We start from the raw sequence: 18,791 nt of genomic DNA, 5'->3' as shown, positions 1-18,791 counted from the left end.
CCCCCAAAGGCTCATCTATTTTGTATGATGATATTGCAGGAGCCAAAGTTCTGGGTACTGCCGGGAAAGGCTGGGAACCGGAACCTTACTAAGTTAAGTAGTGCAGATAGAGCCATAGCGGCAGATATCGGCATTCTCATGGATATGAGTTTCCATACGTGCCAGAGCCGATAATGCAGGAGATCGAGGACCAGAGAGATACCTGGCTCAGAGACGCAGTTCTTGCGCACTTAAGAATTAAGTTTGGTAGCACTACCTACATAAGGGAGGACAAAATATGTTCTGTGATGAAGGCTTGGAGTACGGGCAAGAACATATACATATACCGGAGAATGGGCCTGTACAACCCTTCTTTGTTAAGATTGTGGATCACAATGAGCGGGAAGTGAAGAAGCCTGATCCCCGTCATTATTATTGAAGTTATGGGTTCTCCATGTTGGGAGTTTCCCACTATGTATGTCGCCATCATGGGTGTTACAGTCTCGTGTACACAATATTGATTAATTATGTTTTGTATGTTCACAGATTGTTCACCTGCAGGGTGGTCCAGCAAATTAGGTCCAAGTGGGGACCATTGGATTTCCACCTGAGGGAGAGTGTAGCCATGGTAAGACATGGGGCTATAGTTCTATCCTCCTCCTGGTATAATTCCTGATAAGAGCAGGTTGCCAGGAGTTATCATGGGTTTCCCCCACTTCAAGCACTTGCCCTGAATGGTGGAGGTAGGTCACCTGACCCTGTGTCCAATCAAGAGACACAGGGGCGGTGCCTGCTGAGATCATAAAGAGCAGTGCATTTCCTATTTAGAGGGTATCTGGTAGTTCTGTCAGTCTGACAGTAGAGTGAGTTAGTGTTAGTGAGGAGAGGAGTGATCAGCTCATGAGTAGAGCTGCTATAGTTAGTGAGGTGGACCAAATACCTCTCACCCTGCTTAGGGGGTGAGGGAAGAGCTAGCCCCACTCTGGATACCCTTTGGTCCAGAGTGGCGGCAGGGACCATCACAAGGGAGAACAGTTAGTGGACTGTGCATCAACTGTACCTGTCGACTGCTGCCCAAGAAAATAAAGAGTCTGCTGGTTTTAAAAGATAACCTTGTGTGAGACTGGAATCTCTCATCCCTGGGAGGGGGATTTCTTTGGTAGGGATTCCACCCCGCGTCCCTGGGGCTTACTACAGATGGAGGCGCTGCACCATTGAACGAGAACGAAGGCATTCACCCCAGTAACCTGTTCCTGTTGTCCCCCATGTCATCGTGGGAGACTCAGGCCCTCCTGTTGCCAGCAGGTATGCACCACACAGAGACATATAGCCAGACCCCAGAACACCTTAGGGGGCCCGATCTGCAATTTAAGGGGGGATAGATGGGTTATACATGTTTTATCCTTTAATAGCAAAGCGATTTCTTTCTTTACTTTATTTTCCATGAATGGAGAGGCATTTTGACGGGAAGCCTAACTTTCTCTCCTTTTTGAAGTCTATGGTACATTCTTTCTAAGGCTGCCCTTATAGCGACGGCGATGTGCACACGACCGTGTGACGTCACGTGGAGCTGTCGATATAGCGAAAGTTGCACTTTGGTGCAGGAGATCTCAGGAAGGCAACAGGGGGCGTGGCCGTGAGCGGTTCGCCCTCATTGGCTGAACCGCTCACGTGATGATGCTGTCACGTCCAGGACAAAATCACTACTCTCCAGAGCTTCAGGTTGCTACGCAGCGCGGTCATGCCCACTATGGGCACTCGCGACGGACTTCAAGTACTTGTGATGGCACTGTGCGCCATCGCCGTCACTATAAGCGCAGTCTTACCTCTGCATCTCCTCTGTATAACTGGTACCAGATATCCAGGAAATTGTATGTATGTACTGTATGTACTAGTGAAGTGTCCCTCAAAGACAAGGTACACAAAAGGATCCCAAATAATGGCGCACTGCAGACCTTTTTAATGTATAATCGGTCAGAAGCATCTGAGATTGCAATTTAAAATATTTTATTTATAATCACACAATAGTTAATAATAGGTATGTATCCAAATGTGAGAGGACACATACCTACGTACAGGTACCTCGGATTATATCCATATAGTGTAAAATATGGATGAAATCTCTATAATGTAAATACCGAAATGGTAGCCTAGTGATAAATATCACATCAATAAAGAATCGTTCCTGTGATGTAAATAGGTCAAAAGAATGTAAATGGTACTAATGTGCAACTAAAATGCTGAGTGGTATGACCGTGATTGACAAAGTAAACCAAGATAGTAAACACTGTGGTATGTCTAGCTGAATACACTGTCGCTTACTGTGCATGCGTCTCAAATCACGTGATCAGCAGACCGTGTGATAATCACCAAAGTCTTCATGAGTGAAGGTAAGTGGGAAAACACTAGTAAATTGTTGGTAAAATAACCATAGTGCTGTTGGTGAATGATAGCAAACTTAACTATAGCAAGGTGTAGCAGACTAGACATACAGATGGCATAGCGTATACAGAGTCTGGTGCCATGATCCCACATTAACTAGTGTCAGAATGAACACAAATATAGCTAGTGGGTAGGAACTGAAACTAAATAAAAAGCGCAAATAATATATATGTACATATATAGACACTGCAGAGTAATATAGTGTTACCTATGGGGATATCTTTAATAAGATTCCGGAACACTAGTTGTTAGTGTCTACAGAGTGTATAGGAGTTACCACAGGACGGCAGGATCAAAGTAGCTGTGAAATAAACAGAGTATATTCGTGTCTTATTCAGTTGGTGTATATATAGGGAACCAATATCATATATATATATAATGTGATATTCATATATGTGATATACATGTTTTATCCTTTAATAGCAAAGCGATTTCTTTCTTTACTTTATTTTCCATGAATGGAGAGGCATTTTGACGGGAAGCCTAACTTTCCCTCCTTTTTGAAGATCTATGGTACATTCTTTCTAAGGCTGCCCTTATAGCGACGGCGATGTGCACGCGACCGTGTGACGTCACGTGGAGCTGTCGATATAGCGAAAGTTGCACTTTGGTGCAGGAGATCTCAGGAAGGTATATATACTGTATATATACTACTGCAGTGCAGTTAGTTTTTACATGGTTCAGAGTATATGCACGGCCATGGCATCACGTCGTGTGACTCCTATATTGCCGCATAAAGAAAGTATACAGCGGCATGATGAATGTGAATATATAGAGCATAGGCATTAAAGCTGCAGTTTTTTTTTTTTTTTTTTTTTTTACATTTATTTTTTTACTTCAATAGTTTTGTGTGTGCAATCTCTAATTACCTAAAGAACTGTATAGCTGCAGGTCAATTCGTTCTCCATGTATTGATAGGGCGAAATTTGGTGACATATTAAAAGCTGGGATTTGTTTATATTCTGCTTGTCTGTCAGTGGAAGCTCATGAATATTCATGAGCATTCCTGCACTGACAAGTGCTAGAGGGAGGGCAGGGCTGACAAAGGGGTGTGCCAGGGCTTGTGACAGGACATGAAGGGGCAGTGCCTTAGCAAATGGCTGTTAAAATAGAATACAAGAAAATTGGTCTTTCAAAGTTGTTTTTTTAAAAACAGAAAATGCTAAAAGTATTTTTTCTTACTACAGCAGAACTGATTTATTAAAAAAAACACACATGCAGGATATTGACTGAACTGCAGCTTTAACACTAAGAGATATGACCAGCGAGGTAATCTGTAACAGAATAGCACAGTCGTGTCGGCTATAACCCGATGTACGTTTCGTCGCTCATGCGACTTCTTCCGGAGTGGCCACATATAGGAGTCACATGACGTGATGCCGTGGCCGTGCATATACTCTGAACCGTGTAAAAACTAACTGCACTGCAGTATATATATATATATATATATGATATTGGCTCCCTATATATACACCAACTGAATAAGACACGAATATACTCTGTTTATTTCACAGCTACTTTGATCCTGCCGTCCTGTGGTAACTCCTATACACTCTGTAGACACTCACAGCTAGTGTTCCGGAAACTTATTAAAGATATCCCCATAAGTAACACTATATTACTCTGCAGTGTCTATATATGTACATATATATTATTTGCGCTTTTTATTTAGTTTCAGTTCCTACCCACTAGCTATATTTGTGTTCATTCTGACACTAGTTAATGTGGGATCATGGCCCCAGGCTCTATACGCTATGCCATCTGTATGTCTAGTCTGGTACACTTTGCTATAGTTAAGTTTTCTATCATTCACCAACAGCACTATGGTTATTTTACCAACAATTTACTAGTGTTTTTCACTTACCTTCACTCATGAAGACTTTGGTGATTATCACACGGTCTGCTGATCACGTGATTTGAGACGCATGCGCAGTAAGCGACAGTGTATTCAGCTAGACATACCACAGTGTATTTACTATCTTGGTTTACTTTGTCAATCACGGTCATACCACTCAGCATTTTAGTTGCACATTAGTACCATTTACATTCTTTTGACCTATTTACATCACAGGAACGATTCTTTATTGATGTGATATTTATCACTAGGCTATCATTTCAGTATTTACATTATAGAGATTTCATTCATATTTTACACTATATGGATATAATCCGAGGTACCTGTACATAGGTACGTGTCCTCTCACATTTGGATACATACCTATTTTTAACTATTGTGTGATTATAAATAAAATATTTTAAATTGCTATCTCAGATGCTTCTGACCGATTATACATTAAAAAGGTCTGCAGTGCGCCATTATCTGGGATCCTTTTGTGTACCATGTCTTTGAGGCACACTTCTCTAGTCAATACTGTTTTGCTTCCCAGGCGGCACGCAGTTAACTATTTTGGGGTTTTGAGATAGGTGCTCATCCTTTTTCTCGTATGTATGTATATTTAATAGTGACCTTTTAAGCAGAGATTCTCTCTCAGAATTATATATTAATTAAAAAATATATGGTTACACTATTTGTAAACACACATGTATCTTGATGGGTGTAATTGAAAGCAAATGTACTCTTTGTAGGGACAATAGTTTACTTGGATTGATGGGTTACCAGTGAATCTGGGGCAAAGGAAATTATTGGTCTCTGATTTGTCTATAGCATGTTAGGTACAAGTAGAGGTTGTCCCACTTTGCAGAAAGGGGAACATTGTATGGTGAGAGCGCCTTTTTTATTTTATAGATGCACAGTTCGAAACAGATGAGAGACTTACACCTTTAGAAGCCGCTGCAATGGTGTGGGACTTAATTGAGGAAGAGGAAGGACATGCAAGGAATCTTCATAACGAAATTAAACTTTTAGTCAAAATTCAGGTAATGTATCTTTATTTGTTTATATGCACCATTCTTTAAATTGCAGGGAACTCTGGGACTGAAGAAGCAGGCTGCATTATTATTATTATTATTATTATTGTAACATGGTGGTCAATTTGAAAATGAGATGCGAGAATAGGCAGCATGCATATGGGAGACTTGGCAAGCTACTTTTATGCTATGAATTTCTCATTGCACTACGGCCTAAAATGAACCACTTGGTAATTTAACAGTTGATACGTTTTGGTTAACCGGACTGGACTGACCTTTTTGTAATGTGTAGGAAAATATGAACTATTGGTAGTTTTAAAACTACAGGACCTGCCTAAAAAAGCATATGTAGTTGGTCCTGGTTTATATAAAGCGTATCCATATTGTGTCTTGAACATTGCTATCACCAAAATCTCCAAACTTTCTTCAGCAGTCCTGGGCACAAAGATATATGACTTATCAGATAATCTGCTTTAAAAAGAAGGTATCCTGCAGAGCAGTGTTTCTCAACCAGGGTGCCGCGACCCCCTGCCACGGGTGCTATGACCCCAGGGGGAAACGCTCGTCTTGCACTGTCTGCAGATCTGTGAGGCTGTGATCCACCTCACTCTCCTCTCTCAGCCCGGCACAGGGGAGAAAAGGGGGGAGTTCTCAGCCTCCCTGTCGTGATTGGTGGATTGTGTGATGAAGAAAGGCGATGGGTAGGCAGTTTGAGGAAAAGGATGTGTGCGCTCGGTGACAGGCGTGGGGGGGATGGAGAATGGGGAGTATGACGTTGAGTGTGTAAGAAGGAGGTGAGTGTGAGCGTGCAGTCTGATGAGCAGGGGTGCCTGGAGATTTTACAAATACTCCAGTGGTGCCCATGCTATAAAAAGGGTGAGAGCCATTGCAATGTTACGGATCTACAGGGGGCCGAGAATCAAAGGTATTGGGAAGAAAATTGCCACATGGTACCTACTGTAGTACAAATGTGATCTCGCATACATATTGTCATTGTAGAGATAAAACTCATGAAGTGCATTTTTTGGTAAAAACTCACTAAATGCACTTACTAACTTGGAATTTCTTGATATTTATATTGAAAATCTCATTAAGTGCCTATTTAGTCATAGTTCAGTGTTTCCAAACTATAAAACTCATTCAGTACTGTATTATTTTAAAATAATTTCAACAAGAGTATTTAATTGCCTTTTTCTCAGTACTCAAAGAATGTAGTTAATGACTTTTACTTCTACAAGGACGACATATGGACACCCTGAGGTGAATGAATCTAAAATACATCAACTGCCTGCCCTATGTTGAGTTTTTGTTTGATGGATAAGTTATTACTGTATATAGATAGAAGTCCCAGGCAACTGAATAAGCTGTTAATTGAACTGTCTAAATTGCACAATTCTTATTTTAAGCAATGACCACCCTCTCCCAGCATTGATAATGATATAGCACCATTTTTTAATTAAATTATTTTTCAATTCAGGATAAATGCTGCTGTTTGTGTACAGTAATCTTAAATGAAGACTTTTTTTTATTTTTAAACTTTCGCTTATATCCATATTACCAAATATTACGTACGAATCAGAAAAATACTTATCCACATCTGTAGAAACACAATAGCAACAGGCAAAAAAAATACGTTTTTTTTTGCGCCCCGCTATTGTGTTTGTACAGATGTGGAAAAGTATTTTTCTGTTTCATACTTAATGTTTTACTGCCACTGATACTGTAGATCAGCGTTTCCCAAACTTTTTTTTTTCCGTGACCCGGTTATTTTTTAACTTCTTTTTCGTGACCCACTAAAATTTTTATCGCCTATACTGGCCTATAGGGCCTGCACAGACACACACACAGCCACTGATACACACACACACACACACACACACACACACACACACACACACACACACACACCCACTGACACACGCAGCCACTGACACACACACTGATACACACACAGAGCCACTGATACACACATACGCAGCCACTGACACACACCCAGCCACTGACACACACGCAGCCACACAGACACTGCTACACATACACACACACACTGATACACACACAGAGACACTGCTACACACACAGAGACACTGCTACACACACAGAGACACAGATACACACACAGAGACACTGCTACACACACACACACACACACACACACTGATACACACACACTTACACTGATACTGATACACACAGACACTGATTCACACACACACACACTTGCTCTCCCCTATACGCACACAGACACAAACAGTGAATTACAGGCAACGACGGATGTGACTGGATTGGGGGCCAGGGACACTTGGGTGGGTGGGAGGGAGGGGGCCAGGGACACTTGGGTGGGTGGGAAGGGGGGGGGGCAGGGACACGTGGGTGGGAAGGGGGGGGGGCAGGGACACTTGGGTGGGAGGGAGGGGGCCAGGGACACTTGGGTGAGAGGGAGGGGGCCAGGGACACTTGGCTGGGAGGGAGGGGGCCAGGGACACTTGGGTGGGTGGGAGGGAGGGGGCCAGGGACACTTGGGTGGGTGGGAGGGGGTCAGGGACACTTGGGTGGGTGGGAGGGGGCCAGGGACACGTGGGTGGGAGGGAGGGGGCCAGGGACACTTGGGTGGGAGAGAGGGGGCCTGGGACACTTGGGTGGGTGGAAGAGAGGGGGCCAGGTACACTTGGGTTGGTGGGAGGGGGCCAGGGACACTTGGGTGGGTGGGAGAGAGGGGGCCAGGTACACTTGGGTTGGTGGGAGGGGGCCAGGGACACTTGGGTGGGTGGGAGAGAGGGGGCCAGGGACACTTGGGTGGGTGGGAGGGGGCCAGGGACACTTGGGTGGGAGAGAGGGGGCCTGGGACACTTGGGTGGGAGAGAGGGGGCCAGGGACACTTGGGTTGGTGGGAGGGGGCCAGGGACACTTGGGTGGGTGGGAGAGGGCCAGGGACACTTGGGTGGGTGGGAGGGGGCCAGGGACACTTGGGTGGTTGGGAGAGGGCCAGGGACACTTGGGTGGGTGGGAGGGGGCCAGGGACACTTGGGTGGGTGGGAGAGAGGGGGCCAGGGACACTTGGGTGGGTGGGAGAGAGGGGGCCAGGAAAACTTGGGTGAGTGGGAGGGAGGGGGCCAGGGACACTTGGGTGGGTGGGAGGGAGGGGGCCAGGGACACTTGGGTGGGTGGGAGGGAGGTGGCCAGGGACACTAGGGGGCCAGGGACACTTGGGTGGGTGGGAGGGAGGGGGCCAGGGACACTTGGGTGGGAGAGAGGGGGCCTGGGACACTTGGGTGGGTGGGAGAGAGGGGGCCAGGGACACTTGGGTGGGAGAGAGGGGGCCTGGGACACTTGGGTGGGTGGGAGAGAGGGGGCCAGGGACACTTGGGTTGGTGGGAGGGGGCCAGGGACACTTGGGTGGGTGGGAGAGAGGGGGCCAGGGACACTTGGGTGGGTGGGAGGGGACCAGGGACACTTGGGTGGTTGGGAGGGGGCCAGGGACACTTGGGTGGGTGGGAGGGGGCCAGGGACACTTGGGTGGGTGGGAGAGAGGGGGCCAGGGCCACTTGGGTGGGTGGGAGAGAGGGGGCCAGGAAAACTTGGGTGGGTGGGAGGGAGGGGGCCAGGGACACTTGGGTGGGTGGGAGGGAGGGGACCAGGGACACTTGGGTGGGTGGGAGGGGGCCAGGGACACTAGGGGGCCAGGGACACTTGGGTGGGTGGGAGGGAGGGGGCCATTGAAACTTGGGTGGATGGGAGGGGGCAGGGACACTTGGGTGGGTGGGAGGGGGCCAGGGACACTTGGGTGGGTGGGAGGGGGCCAGGGACACCTTTGCCACGGACACTTGGGTGGGTGGGAGGGGGCCAGGGACCCTTGGGTGGGTGGGAGGGAGGGGGCCAGGGACACTTTGGGGGCCAGGGACACTAGGGTGGGTGGGAGAGAGGGGGCCAGGGACACTTGGGTGGGTGGGAGGGGGCCAGGGACACTTAGGGAGCAAGGGACACTTTGGGGGCCAGGGACACTTGGGTCCAGGGACACGTGGGTGGGTGGGAGGGTGGTCCATGGACACTTGGGTGGGTGGGAGGGGGGTCCAGGGACACTTGGGTGGGTGGGAGGGAGGGAGGGGGCCAGGGACACTTGGGTGGGTGGGAGGTAGGGGGCCAGGGACACACTCAGGGGGCCAGGGATACTTTGGGGGCCAGGGACACTTGGGTGGGTGGGAGAGAGTGGGCCAGGGACACTTGGGTTGGCAGGGACACTTGGGTGAGTGGGAGGGGGGGGGCAGGGACACTTGGGTGGGTGGGAGGGGGGGGCCAGGGACACTTGGGTGGGAGGGGGCCAGGGACACTTGGGTGGGTGGGAGGGGGCCAGGGACACTTGGGTGGGAGGCAGTGACTGGGTGGGGTGACTTACCTTGCCGCCGGACGCTTTCCCCTGCTGCCCCCAATATCCCCTGCTGCCCGGGACGGGAGGTGGGATTGGGGGCTCGGGAAGCTGGCCGCGGGGGGAAGCGGGCCGCAGAGGAGCTGGTACTTCCTCCTCCGTCCCACGTTGGGAGCGGGGGGGAGGAAAGGAGCGGGCCCTGCGCAAGCGCGCGGGACCGCAGGGGGAATCGCCGCCATTGTTTTTTAACTTGAGCGGGGGGGACGGGAGACACCGCGCGGCCAGCCTCGCTGCGACCCGGCAATTTTGGTGCCGTGGCCCGGTGCCGGGTCGCGACCCACCATTTGGGAAACGCTGCTGTAGATTTAGTCTACTAGACCTTTTTTGTCTTTTTGGACTATCCATAGATTGTATGTTTTTATGTTTGTACATATTAAAATAGTTTGTATTTTTTATGTTACCTATTTGTACATTTTCTTTTTGGACACTAGTGGGATCTGACTTGATTTTTATTTTTGTGTGTATTGAAGGCTACTGGTTTTGTTCAGATTTATCAGGAACTGGGGATTCATATTGTCTTCGAGCACCGACAGCTGAAGCGCTTTGTGGCATTATTAGTAATGCTGTCTGACCCATACTCTTCAATAAATATAAACCGTTTTGGTATTTTTAATCTCTCAATTTAGGCTGTGGCAGTTTGCATGGAAAAGGGAAAGTTTAAGATGTCTTCGGAAGTCCTTGACAGGCTGTTTAATGAAACCGAGTCAAATAAGGTGACGTGACAGTGTGACTAACATAAATGACAGTTGATAGTATGCCTTGTATGCAGTTCACATGTTTTTTTTCCAGTTAATAACTAACAAAAAGATCTATTATCTGTAACTTCTCTAAATTTCAGGTTTTGAAAAAAAAAAATGATAGATGGTATTATGTTGACAAAATGGTTGCTTTAATATAAAAGCCCTAGACAAAGGTTTGAAGCAACCTGTTATAACATTTTACATACATACTTGGATAGTAATCTTTAAAGTAGAAACATTACTAAAAAAAAAAAACATGCAATTTTCCTAGCTTCTGCGGTTACTATGGAGACCTTTTTAGACTGTACTGGGGTCGGGGGGAGAACTCCATTTTAACCTCCCGGGCACTTAATATTTCAGTCTCTAGTGTCTCCTGAACAGATCGACAGATTAAAAAGTAAAGATGGTTGGAAAAGACAAAAAGAGGCCACTTAAAATAAGTCAATATTAAATACACAAAAGGGTGATCAACACAGACTGCATTAACTTCAAATATTTAATTTGATTAAATATCAGGAGCTTTTTCTATCGTTCGTACAGGTTGTGAGTGTAACAAGTTTATCTCACCATGAAAAGCTGCATTTCTTTTTTTGCATGCTTAAAAGATCATAAACTATTAGAGCCAAGGTTGCTTCTGAGAGAACAGAATCTTCTTATGTTGTGATAACTATATTTGATTAACACCAGCCTTCAGTTTGGGTAGATGCATCTGAAAAGAACACTAGCCTTGCAAGTGACCTTCCACAATTTAGTAGTTTAATGACACATCAAATCTAATCCAAGTTCTTGGCATAAGGATTTCCAACCTTCATTAGTCATCTTCCACACAAATAAATTGATTTTCTCATCTGTTTTACCCACTCTTTAAGGATATTTATTCACAGAATTTGATTATTTTAGGAAATTGTAGTATAGCCAAAACCTAAATGATCTCATATGCTTCCTGAGTCTCTGTAAAAGCGCATCCTGTTTTTAACACTTAATTATGCAAACTGAGCACAATAAAACAAAGTATGACTAGATATATATGTGACATTATGTTCATGAGTATTGAACACCAAACACATGTCTAGCTTCTGTAAGGCTGCATCCACGGTCGGGCAGACCGTGCGGAGGCGTGAGGGGACACGCATGCGGAAGCGGGAAGAAATCCGTTCAAACTGATTTCTTGGCGCGACAGGCCGGTCACGTGAGCGGTTCGCCCAATGAGGGCGAACCAGCTCTGTGACGTCACTGGCACGCCCCTAGACACACCTCCGCCCAGCTGAACTTACCATGGACGCAGCCTAAGAACTAGTGTGGCCTCTAAAGTTCAGGCCAAATAGTGATGTATATTTCTAATGCAGGTCCAGTAAAAGGCACCACAACCTACATAGAATTTGAAAGTATTCAACTAATTTGATTTTATAATGCTCATCTGTTTCTAACCAACACTGTTTTCTGTTTTTATATCTGTAGTATTTGAGAATGAAGTTGGCCATGATTATTGAGAAGAAGAATACATACCATGAGTTCCTCCGGAATTTCAGTTACACTGAAATGTTGACGAAAATCAAATCCTACATCGATCTAACATTGAATTCAAGACCATCTGTTTTTCTGGTGAAGGTGTGTGTTTGAAAGAGCCATTAACATGATTACTGCATTCTAAAAACGAGGCAGATGGTGAAACAAAGTTGAATCTACTTAATTGTAATTCTTTTATTTTTGTTTAACGTTGACAGGCAAATGACGAACTCTTGAGGCCACAAGTCATTTTATATGATGACCTTATTGAAGAGCATCAGCTCGCACACATTTTCACCCCTCTTTCCTGTTCTCTTGGTCCCATATAAGACAAGCTGGGCTAAGAGTAGAGAAGACATTGAGACCAGGCTTTATAGCCTGAAGCATTGCTTAGTGTCTGTCTGTGCTCTGAAAATGTATACAGTACACTTTTTGTACCATCTGCTTAGTTTTATGTTTTTACAGGACTGGCAACTCTTATCTGTATTTATTTATATTCGTGACAACTATAATATACCTTATAACATAGAGTGCAATGATATATATTGTTTTCATGTTATTTAAGGTAGCCACAAAGGTGGTAGAAGCTAAGACAGAAAGTGCACAGGAAACCCCGACAGGTGAAATTAAAGATGCTGACTTGGAGGCTGATAAAAGGTCTGTGTAGAAAAAGCTTAGTTACAAATAGTTTACTAATTTGATTTTAATGAACTTGTAGTTTGTCTCATATAATGCATAGAATAAGGCATATCTAAAATAAAATACTTGCAGAGTGGAAGGGCAGTATAGTTGCTTCTACTGGAGTCCGTTATTGGGTATTAAAATTGCATCACATGTGTAATTATGGACGGACTCTATATCCATAGGCGGCAATGGAGTAACTAATGGAAACATCACTAATAGTAGCAAACAAAGCAGGTACAACATTATAGCTCTTGCATATCCATAACAGAAACAGTTATAATGAACAATAGATACATATATTTTTCCCAAATTATGATCGAAAGTAACTTGAATGTGACAAAGCATCCATATCAGTATTCTATGGACGCTGATATATATTGCAGTGGTGCGCAAACTTTCATCTGCGCACCCTTGCTAGCTCCCACCCTGCTCGCGCCTTACCTTGTTTCCGGCGTTTCTGACGTCACAACGTTCCCATGGCAACGCGACATCATGTGACCCCACAGCGTCATTTGACGACGTGGTGATGTGTCGTCAGAAGCCGCCGGAGACGAGTTAAGGGAACTTGCAGAGGCCTTGCACGCTCCCCCAGCATTTCATTTAAATGCCTTGGGAAAGAGTGCAGGGCCTCTGAAAGCGCTGTGCCCACCGAAGAAAATGTTGTGCCCCCCCCCCCCCAGTTTGCGCACTTCTGACATATTGTACAGATATGTGAAATTAATGATGCTGCACAAGGAAGGAAGGGTTATCTAGTCCTGTCGGGCCATTGTGATACCGCTGTTGTCCGTTTTACACGGCTACATTTTATGATCCAGCGTTTCACCGATAAAGAAATCACGGCGTGTTTCTGAAAGGTAGGTGGAATTTAAGTAATGCCAGGATCAACATGTACACTGTGCAAGGTGCTCCCGCCATCAGACTTGTTAGGCCATTCCATTGCAATGCAGTGTGAGGATATGCCTGGCATACCTGCATAGGGGTAATCCATGATATGTTCATGAAACTAAATCCCACTTTGAAGTCCTCTTTAAGTCTCTTGGGGATAGCATACCCAGTTTGTAAATCATCCTAGCTTCTAAATGTAGTACAAGTTTATTTTGTCCCCTGCATGGCAAAGTAGGGATGTATTCAATGGGCAATACACCAGGTTCTATCCCCTCTTATCAGAAAGGTTGTGCCTCTGGTTGGTGAGACAAGTCATCTGGACCAGAAACATGATCTAGTGCTTTCCTGATTGGAGATCGATGCAGAATGATATGCTTTTTGAGCATTCTGCTTGTCTTTCTGATATAGTATAGTCCACTGTGTTACTTAATAAAATAAACAACATAAAAAGAGTCACCATTCATAAAGTCTCTGATTTTAATGTTGTTACCATTCTGTATGTGCTTATAGAATTTCCCTGTGATGAGATATATAATCATGCATTGAGGGATCTGCTTGTTCTGATTATATTTCAAAATACATTCTAAATAAAACCTGTAGATCTATCTATTTCAGATCAAAAGAAGATTGGATTTCAGTTGAAAAAGAAGACACCATGGTGAACAACCGGTTAATCGAAAATACAGAGGGGAATCAGTAAGTTAACTTTATACTCAATATAGATTTTAGTAATATACTGTATTAAAACCTATACTGTAGGTATTAAAACTTTCCCAGTACAGTGAATATGCATTCCCCAATTCGGGGCAGGACAAACTTTTAAACGAATCGGGCTCCATCAGCCCCTATAAAGCTCCCTGTTCTCCTTCTCACCGCAGTTATCCATCTAGGAAAACAATAGAAAGAAAGAGAAGCAAGCATAACGGTCAAGCAACAAAAACATTTTTCTGGGCAGGAACATTGTTGTGGAGTGGAGAGACAAGAAGAAATGGATTATCGTAAATCAGCAAGAATAATCCCACTTTTCTCTCTATGTCCCTCTATATGCCAGTATAAATTAACAGGGATATTCCAAAGCAATCCCGTTAGGGGGACAGGGCAGGGTAAAAACCACTAATAAAGGAACGCAAGTCTAATGTCAGGGAAAAATACTCTTAAAAGGTGCAAGCATGCTCTGAACCACAACAGTGTGAGAGTGGACTGGCTCTACACAAATATAGCAACATCTGCTCTTGGCAGGCGGCATAGAATCATGCAGGGCTCATAGCCTAGTACACTGACGGAGTGGGGGCCCAATAATCACTAGGATAATTGCCAATTAGCCTGAACAGGTGAGTCCCCTATAGAAGGCGGTCTCACTGACGATCAGAAATCGTAACAACTTTTTCTACATGGAACACAATAAGGCACTTACCTGCTTCTGGAGTACACATGTCATCATAGAGGAATCGATCAAATCCTGTTTCAATTTAGTAGCACATGGTCTCTCCAAAGAGAATCTATTTGACCATGTAAATGGTATAGCTCATTGAAGGCAATTCCTGCTTTTGGAATACTACATGGCACCAGTGTGGCCCTACACTTGAGTAGCATACAATGACAGCAGCAAATTCCTCTAAATGCCGGGAAATCATCTTGAGCTAAGCCAGAGGACATAGCTTGCCACTGAATACCACAAATGCAGGGGGAATCATTTTAGCGCAATGGCTAGGACCATGGGTAAATGTTTTGTGGCATTTAGAACTTTGGGCACACTTTCTGCTTTGCTCTGGAAAACATAATCCTGAAGTCAAGCAGGTGAACAAAAAGTATCAGCAGTGCACAGCCAATGGAGCCAGGTATTGAAGATATTAAAAAATTACTTTATTGACAGAAGAACATCACTAGGAAGGTGTGAAGACCTCCTTAGGGGCAGTGGATTAAACAGCCTGGCAAAAAAAAGGAGGACCATGTTGTACTGTAGGTGATCAAGAATTGTATAGGATGCCAGCTAATTGATTGAGGAACATAGGCAGAGACAGACCCCCAAACAAGTGTAGTAATTCAGATAAAAAGCATGCCAATTAGAATTTATCACCCTCTGTTGATCTGGGCCTTAGACTTTAGAAATACATTTTAAAAGAAATTGTCAAGGCGATTGCTGCAATTAGTTCATGTTGATCTGTGGTATATTTTCACTGTTAATCAATAGACTAAAACTGTTTGATGTTAGATTGCCTCTTAAGGACACAGATTCACTTTTATTTATTTGCATATTGTATGCTCTTATGCCGTGTTGTATATGTAATTTTCCTGTATCTATCAATTGTCTTTATGTTCTTAGTGTAGAAAAAAAGAAAAAGTGCTGGCAAAAGCACTTAAATATAATGCATAAAATATATGTGCATACTAAATGTGATGAAAATTAATTTAAATAAATTAATCTTAAACAAGAGTAGAAAGAAACTCACATATATGTGTGAGGTAGGCAGCCTGATAATACTGACTGAACAAAGCCAGGAAACATACAGGTACCGTGATCCAGCAAGTACTGCTATTCAGTTGTATGGTAACGCCATATATGGATTGCTACAGCATAAATGGGAAAGGTAGCTCGATGAACATCACTAACATCTTATTTGCGTGTGTCACAGATTGCACATTTAAAACAGTATGGGGCCTATACAATACACTCAAGTTTTTGTCCCATGCTAGAGAAGAGCTTAGCGCTATTCAAACGAATGGGACCAAATCTTCTCCAGCATGGGAAAGCAGCTTCACAACATTAAATAAAGACTTGAGCTTCAGGCACCATGAATGGGTTCACCTCTGTAGTTTGGTAATAACTGTGCCTGTTTAGTGGTACCGTAAAGATTCAATAATGAACTGTTTTACAGATTGGAAAATACAGACAATTCTTCAGCTCTATCAGAAGACATAACCGAGCAGAGCAGAATATTTAACACTAAAGACCTTAATCAGTAAGTCCAAACCAAATTCTACTTGTACGAAAGCTGGGAGTAGCCATTTTATAGGGTTGTAATTACTATATTTTCAGTGCCACAGTTAAATTACTTTTTCTCTTTACTTCTGAAGTAGTAGTTGCAGATTGGGGCATTCGTGTTCCCTTTGTTTAAAAAACATAATGGTCAATCAGTTCAGTTTTATTTACTTTTCTGTGCCTTTTGACATAATTAAAAACAAAAAAAGGAACCAGCCGCTCGACCTTATTATCAATTATATACAAAGTCAATGTAGAACTGAAGGTGCATAAGGGAATAGTCAATATACATAAAATCCAATATGAATCCCCTCAGGGGGTCACACACGAGGGTTCCCTATTGATTGCACTCTCTCAGTAATATTTGCAGTGAAAAGTTGGGTGCAATTGAGTAATAGTCTCAATACCGGTTGTTCATAAGAGCTGACTTAGCTCACCGAGAATCTCCAATAAAATAAAATTTTATTAACATATATTCAAATTAGAAGAAGCAATGTGTGAAATACTATATACTGTACATATGTGAATAAAATCCCCTCGGAAGATGAGATGTGGCGTGTGAGCACTATGTGCACTGATTGTAATGTGCACATGTAACACATATGGTGTAGGTTTCTCACCTACATAACCACCACGAACGAGTTCCACATACAGATTATATTTAGTCCTTGGCTCATAGCCCTAACTCTGTCACTAACTAGCGAGTGCATGCTACCGGGGACTTCTCTACCACAGCCCATTCTCCCTCCTAGGAGTGACCCTCTGGCTCTGGTTATCCTTGTTTTCTTGGTATTTGTGACAGTTTTGGGAACAATTGGATGCCTGCAGGTCCTTGTGTGGTGTCGTTGTTCTTGCGCAAGGTTGCGTGGGGGTTCAGACGGTCTGTTCTGTGTTCCCAAGAGGGGTGCGCCTCCCACCCAGCCCTAGCTCTGCCTCTTTCTACAGCATTCACTTTAGCCACTGTCGCCAGCCCTGTACAAGTGTTGTGAGCTTTTAGGGAGTTTCATACAGCTCCAACAAAAAGTTTGTAGGTGTGATCCGTCGGCTTGCTGACAAATATGGGGTCTTATACACATTTGTCAACATTATGTATGTCATTTATATTTCTGGTCAAGTATGTATGCATGCACATACGCTTTTATCTTTTTGTGGGCAAAAACAGACTACAGGTGTTCACTTTTTGCAAGGTTCCATAACTAGCTTTGAGTACAGAAAAAGTATTGATAGATGACGTACACTTTTTATTAAATCAGTTTTATTTATTTTTACCTTTCAAAACGACTACTTAAATGGTTAACACTGTTTTTGATCTTTACATGAGCTTTCTTTTAATAAGTATATCTATTTGTGTTTTTTTTTTTGTCTGTTCCCCCTCCCCACTCCCTCTCCCCCTCCAAGAAATGAATTGCAGGTAACCAGTAATGCAACAGAACTAACTGGGGATACAGAACATTCCATGCAAAGGTAATAAATAATACTGGTCTGCAATACATTTATAGAACACTCTAACAGCTTTACCTGTCATAATAACATACTTTTGTTGCCATTCTTGCAGGCCTCAAAAACGTCTATTTTCCTTGGCACAGTGTACACCTTGGAATCCAGATAAACCGTGTGCTATCAACAGGTTAACAAGTCACACAAAATTAGGTATGTAAGAGAACAAAATCAACAACATTTAATAACTTGCATTTTCTTGTTCATATCAGTATTGTGTCTCATTGCTAGTATTTAACCATTTTGCTGTTTGAGCCAATCTCTTACAGCGAAGTTTCTAAACTGAAATGTGTAATAAAAGAAATCAACACAGTGACTTAATGATGCAAACTCAGAGAGCAACAAACTGTGCTTGAAAAAGAAAATAAAACCACTATTTTTCTAATGCAAATAGTGTATTTAAAAATGTCGATTAGCATGCTGGAGGGAAAATCACATATTTACTGTGTTCTCACGAAGTCACGTTATTGGTAGCATGTGTTTTTGCTTGTTTGGAATAGCGTGGTACCTTTTTAAGCATTTTCCTAAAATTCACAATGGTGAGTGTTTTCGGTTAATTTAGAGATCAAAAGTTATTATTACATTCATGAAGTTAGTGTCATTATATATTTTACCCTTCTAGCACTTAAGGAATTAATCCTGCAACACTCAAGGGGTTAAACATTCCTGTTGCCTGCATCTTTTGAATGAATCATTTTGCGTGTTAAATGTATACAGTACTAAATCTGATCCATATCACGCAAATACGCATTCTTCAATTTCTTCTTGAAATTTTAAATGATGCTGT

At 43.5% G+C, this 18,791-nt stretch overlaps 1 protein-coding gene across 6 annotated transcripts in view; it reads left to right on the top strand.

Moving 5' to 3' along the window:
• The window catches only part of TERF1 (telomeric repeat binding factor 1), a 65,786-nt gene that overhangs the window by 21,721 nt on the left and 25,274 nt on the right, over positions 1–18,791 (top strand). For 4 of the 6 annotated variants that reach the window (XR_012797338.1, XM_075583476.1, XM_075583473.1 and 1 more), the window contains 8 exons: positions 5,168–5,298; positions 10,339–10,425; positions 11,911–12,060; positions 12,524–12,615; positions 14,128–14,223; positions 16,404–16,487; positions 17,906–17,971; positions 18,063–18,157. Coding sequence is in view for 5 of the 6 variants with exons in the window: in XM_075583476.1 (XP_075439591.1) it covers positions 5,168–5,298; positions 10,339–10,425; positions 11,911–12,060; positions 12,524–12,615; positions 14,128–14,223; positions 16,404–16,487; positions 17,906–17,971; positions 18,063–18,157 (801 nt within the window). In the remaining variant the exon portion in view is untranslated. The remainder of the gene's footprint in view (positions 1–5,167; positions 5,299–10,338; positions 10,426–11,910; positions 12,061–12,523; positions 12,616–14,127; positions 14,224–16,403; positions 16,488–17,905; positions 17,972–18,062; positions 18,158–18,791) is intronic. The other 2 variants (XM_075583474.1, XM_075583475.1) reach the window with 2 other exon arrangements.

Source organism: Ascaphus truei, chromosome 2 (assembly GCF_040206685.1).
Source record: "Ascaphus truei isolate aAscTru1 chromosome 2, aAscTru1.hap1, whole genome shotgun sequence".
NCBI classification, from domain to species: Eukaryota; Metazoa; Chordata; class Amphibia; order Anura; family Ascaphidae; genus Ascaphus; species Ascaphus truei.
This window is presented reverse-complemented; position numbering and strand designations above follow the sequence as displayed.